At 45.3% G+C, this 8405-nt stretch overlaps 2 protein-coding genes across 3 annotated transcripts; one reads left to right on the top strand and one right to left on the bottom strand.

The window, feature by feature from the left end:
* Window positions 1-454: 454 nt before the first annotated feature.
* LOC119354938 (violaxanthin de-epoxidase, chloroplastic-like) lies at window positions 455-3177 on the top strand. 2 transcript variants are annotated; one of them, XM_037621704.1, is made up of 6 exons: window positions 455-596; window positions 1013-1213; window positions 1375-1547; window positions 1704-1800; window positions 1884-2275; window positions 2359-3177. In XM_037621704.1, the coding sequence occupies exons 2-6, from the start codon at window positions 1025-1027 to the stop codon at window positions 2870-2872; spliced, it is 1365 nt and encodes a 454-aa protein (XP_037477601.1). In that variant the 5' UTR covers window positions 455-596; window positions 1013-1024; the 3' UTR covers window positions 2873-3177. The 2 variants fall into 2 exon arrangements, with proteins under 2 accessions (XP_037477601.1, XP_037477602.1); XM_037621705.1 differs by having other exon boundaries at window positions 491-596; window positions 966-1213.
* A 524-nt stretch (window positions 3178-3701) lies between these two features.
* On the bottom strand, window positions 3702-7305 carry LOC119354937 (RPM1-interacting protein 4-like). The gene is made up of 4 exons (XM_037621703.1): window positions 6381-7305; window positions 5142-5633; window positions 4858-5031; window positions 3702-3963 (listed from the first exon to the last, which is right to left on the bottom strand). Exons 1-4 carry the CDS (start codon window positions 6384-6386, stop codon window positions 3940-3942), a joined length of 696 nt encoding a protein of 231 aa, XP_037477600.1. The 5' UTR covers window positions 6387-7305; the 3' UTR covers window positions 3702-3939.
* Between the last annotated feature and the right edge of the window lie 1100 nt (window positions 7306-8405).

Here is an 8405-nt window from a genome sequence, read left to right as displayed (position 1 = left end):
CTGGCGTGAGCATTGCGTAGTAGGTGATCTTCCTCTGGACCATGGTGGAGCGGCGGAGCAGGAGAGGGAGGAGGTGGATGGGTTCAGGCTGGCGGCGCGAAGAGGGGGGAAGAGGGGTGGATGAGCTAGGGTTGCGGGACGGTGACTGGCTTAAATAGACAGATTTGGTTTCGGGCAGCAAGCCGGAGCGACGCCATGCGGCGTTCACACCACGGCGGCGTCATATGCGGCGTTCACACCGCGGCGACGGACAGCGTTCACCTTGTCAGATCCCATTTTCTTTCTCTAACAGTATATGACATCCACGCGTATTGGAGAGAAAAAAAAATCGTTCCTGTTCTTAGTTCTCCCAGTGGATCGATCGAGTGGGATCTGACAGACCCGCTTGCGCTTATCGGATCGGAGCTCCACCCGACCTGTGCCTCTGGTGCTCCGCGGCACACGTCGGCCACGTCTTTCCACTCCATTCCCACCCGCTCCCGCGCGCTTCTTCCCATAGCCAAGCTTGCCTCACCGTGTTATCCATCCATCCATCCATCCGCACTATCCCAATCTCCGTCTCCTACGCTCTGGTCGGCGTCGCGGCGGCGGCTCAGGTTCTTTCTCGGCCTCCTCTCCCCGCCGCCCTCTCGCCTGCCTTCTCTTGCCATTTCCGCATTTCCTACTTTCTCAGGCGTGCTTAATTTTGGGAGTGATTCTATTGACCGTGGATTTCTTTTTTCTCCCGGAAAGAAATCTGGTGTGGATAAGTGATTGATTCCTTGCCTCCGGGCCTACTGCCTGAGTTGGGGATGTTTTTTTCTTCCTGCTATTTCTGAAAATGAGCAGTGGTAGAGTTGTTCTTGTGCAATCTCCAGCACTAAAACGTAACCAATTGTTTATGGAACAGATGAAGGATCTTTTCTTCAGAATTGTCATTTTATGTTTCACTATCTTCCAGTCTGATGCACGTAGGTTCTTTGCAGTGTGTTTTCTGGCATACTGAAATTCAAAATTTTCCCTGGAAACGCAGACTGCTGCGCAAATGTTGTCGCGGCAGTGCTTTAAACACGTCTTCCCAGCCGAAGGCTCCTCCTCCAGCGTTCTCCACGGTCCCGGCTCTAGAGGTGCAGCCAGCAGGGGCCGCACCACCCTCAACTTCCACCGGTGTTGCGTCAGGGCTAGCTTATGGAGGACCGATCACCTGCACATAAGCACCGCTCGATCGTCCGAGGTGATTGCTGATTGCTCGTTCTTGATAATAATAACAAGTTCGCTTCCCTTCTTGTTATGCTGCTGAGACAGACATGATGTTAATTTTCCCATTCATTTTTTTTGAGGAAACAAACAAACAAACAAAACAACGTGATTTTGTTTCTCTTTTGCATTTGACAGGTTAAGGTACACACAGTACTGCAACTGCCAGATGTTTTCAATAGCATCAAAAGCTGGAGCAAACTGCAACTGGTCACGGTGACAGGGCTGGCGGCATGTGTGGTTCTGCTAGTCCCTTCTGCCGGTGCCACTGATGCTCTCAAGACATGCACTTGCCTGCTCAAGGAATGCAGGTGTGACCCTACACAAGCCGGAATATGCCGCAATACGGTTTATTCTGTTGAATTCAACCCAAATTTCTTGTTTCCATACTAGAAAGAACAATTAAGTTATGCAGATCTGTTATGTTCATGTCTTCCTCACTTAAACCAAAATGGTACCAATTTCAGGATCGAGCTGGCCAAATGCATAGCCAACCCATCATGTGCAGCAAATGTGGCATGCTTAAATACATGTAACAATCGACCTGACGAGACTGAATGCCAGGTAATTCAGTGTTCCAGAACCATGGATCCAGCTCCATGTCTCGGAAAAAAGTTAACATTTTCTTGTGCTCTGTCATCCCATAGATCAAATGTGGGGATCTGTTCGAGAACAGCGTGGTCGATGAATTCAACGAGTGCGCCGTTTCACGCAAAAAATGTGTCCCCAAAAAGTCTGATGTTGGGGAGTTCCCCGTCCCCGATCCATCTGCCCTTGTCAAGAACTTCAACATGGAAGATTTTAGAGGCAAGTGGTACATTTCAAGTGGCCTAAATCCTACTTTTGACACGTTCGATTGCCAGCTTCACGAGTTTCGTCTCGAGGGAGACAGGCTTGTTGCAAATTTGGCATGGAGAATTCCCACCCCGGACACCGGCTTCTTCACCAGGGGGGCCGTGCAGCGGTTCGTACAGGATTCCTCACAACCAGCAATATTGTATAACCATGACAACGAGTACCTGCACTATCAGGATGACTGGTATGTCCCTCTCCACCACACTCTGAAATTATACCATTGCTGTAGTACTTCAGTCTATCAGCTGAACATTTGTTCGACCGTAGGTACATTCTCTCATCGAAAATAGAGAACAAGGACGATGACTACATATTTGTATACTACCGTGGAAGAAATGATGCATGGGATGGATATGGTGGCGCTGTTGTGTACACAAGAAGCAAGGAATTACCTGAGACAATAGTCCCCGAGCTAGAAAGGGCTGCGAAAAGCGTAGGGCGGGACTTCTCCACATTTATCAGGACAGACAACACCTGTGGTGCTGAGCCTCCTCTTGCCGATAGAATCGAGAGGACTGTTGAAAAAGGGGAGAAGCTCATCGTTGATGAGGTAAAGGAGATCGAAGGGGAGATCGAGGGAGAGGTCAAAGAGCTGGAGAGGGAGGAGGAGACACTGGTTAAGAGGTTGGCAGATGGCATCATGGAGGTCAAACAGGATGTGATGAACTTCTTTCAGGGTTTGAGCAAAGAGGAGATGGAAATTTTGGATCAGCTGAACTTGGAGGCGACCGAGGTCGAGGAGCTCTTCAGCCGCTCCCTGCCGATAAGGAAGCTAAGATAGCTACCCCCAGCAGCCACTCCTGCCTATGCAAGGAGGATTGCAGAACAGGGTGCCATCCAGTGGTGAGCAAAGTAGCTTCTAATTGTCGAGACAGTACCTACAGTAACAGATTCTCCAACAGAAATCAAAACTTTGAATCTGATAATGTTTTACCCACTGGCGCAACATGTTCCCAGATTAGCTTTTGTGTAAAGCATCAGTAAGTATGTAAATTTTTTGTCCAAAAGAGGTATATAAATGTATACAACTGTTCCTATTATACTCTGGGTTAATTATATACCTGTTTCTGGGGATAGTTCAAATTCCGTTATTCTCCTCTTTTTTTATGGCAATTTAGGTTCTTAATTTATGTAAAATGCTAACCATACCAAATGTTATTTATTATCAAAAAATTCTCATAATCTTGTTAACTTTTTCTCCATAAGAAGCTCTTTAGAAAACTTGATGGTATTCAGCAAGTTTAAAATCACTTTTCAGCGGTAGCTCAAATAGAAACAGGGGGGTACGGAGAAACTTTTTTTGGACTTCTATGCTCTTGTAAACAAAACTGACATAAAAAAATTAAACAACGGCGTCCATTTGGCAAGGGAATGAACATATGGGGTTAACTCAGGGGGTTTAATACAATCTACAAGAATTTTATACTTGATTTTAGTGCAACCGTTATGAAGCACAGCACAACCGATCAGATATACATATAATCTCGCTCCCAACAATGTGCAAACTTCTCGTTACTGTTCCGTTATCATCGTGGTAATGGAACCTGACTCCCAGCGAGGGAGGGGTATGGAAAAGAAAAAAGAACACGGAAAACTGCTCACGGCATACATACTTCACAATGCACGCATCTCAATGGCATCATATATATGTTCCAAATAAGCATAGAACATAAATTGTAGAACAATGCAATCATAGGTACACACTCACACCAATAGTAATGACTAATAAGCATTGAAAAGTATACAGAATATATAGTTTGGTGACAAATTCTTCACAAGAACGGCTATTTGTTCCACAAGTAACCCAGGAAGTTTATCAGAACTCTCTGTGACCGTATCCCCATTTTGTCAAAGTATGCAGCAAGGACATGTCTGGAGAAAAGAGGGAAAGTTCAGTCAACGAAAAAATGTCTTTGAAATATCATGTGGCAAATGAAATAGAAACAGATAATGCTATTTGTGCTGAGCATATTGTCCACTAGAAAGATACAAACACATTTTTTGCCTTTATGCAAAAAGTGGTGATCCAATAATGACATCACTGATAGCATTATGTTTAAACTCCAAATTATTGAGATCACCCATAAGGCCGTAATAACCAATACAAATAAAGCAGATTGCACAAAATATTATCATTTTTTACTAGTATAACAAGTGTGCATATTAAGTATGATAAATTGTGTAAGAATTTGGCTGTACCATACACATTGAAGTTGCTAACAACACTATTTATTCCCCGCAAAAAAACACACTATTTATTCATTAATTTTTTTTCACAAAAGGTTACTATTCCATCTGCTAGCGATCTAGCGTATAGTGGATTGAAAGGTCATTACGAATCATCATTGCAATATTTATGCATGAAGTACCCATTGTTTAGAGTGAGGATGAGGTTTAACATCATGTGACTGGGCTGTTTTGTGGTACTTGATCAATTTATTCAAGCAGCATTCGCACATTTTGTAGACATTTTTATTCTGCTAGATGTGCTGCAAGAAATTGTGATAAGAATACAAACATAATTGCCTGCTGTCTTGCTGACGGCCACAGAACTCTATTACCAAATTGCTTATTCCTATTTTGTTTTGCCATGTATACACTATATCATAGTAAGGCTACCAATTCCCTTACGAAGATGCATTCATGATTTTTTTTTCCAATTTGCATAAGTGATATGCAGTCGAAATTCTGAAGTCAAGCAAAGATAAGCAAACCGATGGTAGCAGAAGCTGAGGACAGCTTACTCAAAGAGTTGCTTTTACATACCTGTTGCACCTTATTTTCGTCTTTGCGATTGCCAGATGACTGCTGCCTGGCAGAAGAGTCGGGCGATAGTTTATCATCCCTCACCCTGTTGAAGATACCCGTATACTTTTCGCCTGATGCCGCGTTCGCCTCATCCCACTCACCAAATGGTGGAACAGCCACTTCATCGTCAGGCTGGATTCAGAAATGCAAAAGCAAACAGCTCATCATCTCCAAAGTTCAGACACATATATTCCCGGACCAATAAGAAAGAAGAGAAACAAAGGAATAGAATGTGGTAGTACATTGTAGCTTTGGTTGCTCTGCCTCGTTCTGCCCCTTCCAGGAGTGTGCTGGCCCTGCGCTTCGGACGAAGGCCTCCTCTCTGGAGTGTGCATTCCAGCTGCCCTGTTCCTCGGCTTTGCTGAACTGTTTGACTGCATCGGTGAAGCAGACCCTGCAGCATTTCTGTAAGGGCTTCTGGGAGTGCTGCCACCGTTGCCCCCTTGCTCCCGCGGAGGATTTGCGTGCCGTCGTGGCGCGGGTTCACGGTGATGGGGGTCGGCTCCAGGCCTTCTTCCATGGAGTGGAGTCCTTGGAGCCTGTTCTCGGGGCTCAGGTGTATATGCTGATGGGTTCAGCGGTGACCTGCGAGGGGGGTCGGGCTGCTGATGTCCTGGCTCGTTTGGATTGGAGTAAACGCCTGTTTTTTTGTTCTTCCGTGCACCCTCGAACTTCTGGGTGTAAGGGACGTCCTCGCTGTTCTCCCAGTCCCCAAATGCAGGAATGCGTGGTTGCTGTTTAAACAAGATGAGATAATTACTATACATCTTGACATCATTTTCAGGAGTACCATGATCTATGGTTCACAAGGAAATGAAGAATCCACCGGTTATCAGGCATTACCATTTGACAAATACAAACAAATCTTTCAGAACGTTCCAACTACGCCGAGGATTTACCCTTAAAAAACTATGCTGAGGACTTAACAAGTATACACATGAGATTATTATTAGTCCTCAACTGATAGATGCTCATACAAAAGAACTATGTATTTCATGATGCATGCTAACCGAATTGCATTAATAAGAAATTTGCATAAGCTAGTTGGCAATTCAAATCAGTATAGGTTATGCCACTAATCTGGCTCAAGCCCAAAAATTAGATTTTAGTATTTTGTGTTAACTAGGCCAGGATGATTGTATCCACATGTAACAGCATTTGCTGACCAATATAGATGACTCCCTGCGGTTCCCGGACAGAAATGTCTCAGACCGAACTTGCACAAACATGAAAATACTACTCCAACCTGAACAAGAAATGGTATAAATAAGAGTATATTCCTAACTAAGCTTAAATGAGAAGCTTCTCTATGCCTAATTAATTAGCTAACGTAACAAAGGGATAACACATATGCCCTCCGTCATATGAAAATGCATTATGCTTTACGAGGAGCCCAGGGGACCAAGACACCAACAACTAAAGATTTCTCCAGCACTAAGAATATGACTTGGTATGAGAAAAAGTAGAAATGAACCACTCACCGCCATTGGCCTCTTAGAAAATGCTGGGTCCCCTCCTTTCTCTCAAATTCTTGGGAAAACAGGCCACACTCCTCCACAAGAAAGCACAAGGAGTGCCAAAAGAAATTGAGGCAACAGAAGAAATCTAGATCGAGTTCACCACAACGGAGGACCAATAGATATCCCCTTCCAATCCAAACCTTCCCAGTCCCAACTCCCAAGAATGATTGAAAGTCAAAGCTTGTGGTTTTCTTTTACAGAGGATAAACTATCCAATCTATCAAGAAAATAAGAATGACTGAAGGCAGCACCCTGGAGGAAACAAGCAAATCGAATCCCCCACAAGAAATCAAGAAACGAGGGGGCTAATTTGTCCCCACGGTTCTTGAGAGAAGCACCAAAATTCTCTCCACACAAGGTGCCCCAGCCGCCCTTCCAGCTAGTAGAACTGAGCCAACATCAACGAACCTAACGACCGATCCACGCGAAAACCAACAAAATTTCTTTCAAGAATTCTGGTCGGTCAACTCAAAGGTGGATCCTCTCACGCTAACCCTCAGACAGAAGAAAGAACAATACCAGCTCCTCAGGGTGAACTCCTGGGCATGAATCTCTCTCAGGACAAGAAAAGGAAAAACTCTCCAAGAACTAGCAGCCTCTCCAAGAACTTGTATCTCCAAGAATACAAATCCACTAATTAATCCTCTCGCAACACCCGAAATCCCCACAAAAACCACTAGAGAGAGGAGTCAAAGGTGGCTCCTCTTTCTTCCGACCTCGCAGCCTCCGAAGGGTGTTTGGTGTGTGATATATACAAGCAAACGCAAGAAGGAGATGGGAATTCAGAACGGGGAGGGGAGGTTGGGGAAGAAGGGGGAGGGAAGGAGAGCAAAGGAAGAAGACAAAGCCGTTGACGAGGGAAGGAGCGCCACTGCTTGTCAGTTCGAAGTCTTGAAAGCTTCTCTGTCTGATTTTAATATTTCAATTTGGTACGGAGATATTAATGTCTCGCTCGCATCGCATCAAATTGGCTTTATCCCTCCTTCCCTAAAAAAAAGGCATTCTCCCTTTCGTTTAGGATAATCAAATTTTTTGACTCAAATTAAGCATGAAGCGAATACAAACAAAATGAACACATGTTCGGCCTCTGTATAGTTGGGATGCATACAATCAACACTAATGCACACACACAAAACACTGACAAAAAATAAAGTCATATAAGACCAAAGCTACACCTAAGCGAGGAAAAAGCAAAAAACAAACCATGAAGCGATCCACCAACTACATCAATAACCATATCCGCACCAACCATCTTTTGACACACTGCCTATATGAACGACACTCAGGCGCCGCCGTCATCGGATCCAACTACTAAAGCCGAATCTAGGGTTTCACTCTGAAAAACAGGTCCGAGCATACCCGAGCAATGCTTTCAACAAGGTAACGGTGTACAACATCACCACTGCCAGGTATAACCAAATTGGGTCAGGCCTAGGTTTTTCACTCCGGAGCTCGAGAAGCACCACAAAATAAAAGTCAATCATTTATTATCGTCACAACTTTTTTGCGATCCCATCAGCTACATGCGATGGGCTAGAATTCCACTATCACCGCTGCACAATCATACCCTTTGCATCAAGTTGTCATTCTAGATTGCATTTCACCGCGCTAGCCACCAATGGAGGGCGCCGTCACATGACGTATCCTAAGATGGAGGCCCCGAACCGATGCCCAACCATTGCGAGTCGCCACATGGACCCAACCTGGATAGAACCGAACCGTAGCCATGGTTCCTAACATGTCGTCACAGCTGCCGGACATGGGGAGGCTAGATCCGGCCGCTCCCAGCATGACGAGGCCACCGGTGCTTTGCTGCAGTGCGTTGTGGCTGCTGCATTGGATCCTCACCTGCCTGCTTCGTCTGCTACTCTTGGGCCGCCCTGTGGGTGGAGTATCCCGGGATCCCGCGACCTCGCGCAGGATCAGATGAGAGGCGATCTCGAAGAGCGGCTGCTGCAACGGTCGTGCGTCCACAAGGAGATTTCG

Source organism: Triticum dicoccoides, chromosome 2A, assembly GCF_002162155.2.
Source record: "Triticum dicoccoides isolate Atlit2015 ecotype Zavitan chromosome 2A, WEW_v2.0, whole genome shotgun sequence".
NCBI lineage: Eukaryota > Viridiplantae > Streptophyta > Magnoliopsida > Poales > Poaceae > Triticum > Triticum dicoccoides.
The sequence above is the reverse complement of the archived record's forward strand: the minus strand, read 5'-3'. Positions and strand labels throughout refer to the sequence as shown.

Excerpts from the sequence above, each read along its gene's own strand:
- LOC119354938 (XM_037621704.1), top strand. The coding sequence starts at position 1,025 with ATGTTGTCGCGGCAGTGCTTTAAACACGTCTTCCCAGCCGAAGGCTCC. Across the intron at positions 1,801-1,883 it reads CTGACGAGACTGAATGCCAG|ATCAAATGTGGGGATCTGTT; the intron begins GTAATTCAGTGT and ends GTCATCCCATAG. Across the intron at positions 2,276-2,358 it reads CTGCACTATCAGGATGACTG|GTACATTCTCTCATCGAAAA; the intron begins GTATGTCCCTCT and ends GTTCGACCGTAG.
- LOC119354937 (XM_037621703.1), bottom strand. Across the intron at positions 5,032-5,141 it reads AGAGCAACCAAAGCTACAAT|CCTGACGATGAAGTGGCTGT; the intron begins GTACTACCACAT and ends TTCTGAATCCAG. Across the intron at positions 3,964-4,857 it reads ACGAAAATAAGGTGCAACAG|ACATGTCCTTGCTGCATACT; the intron begins GTATGTAAAAGC and ends TCTTTTCTCCAG.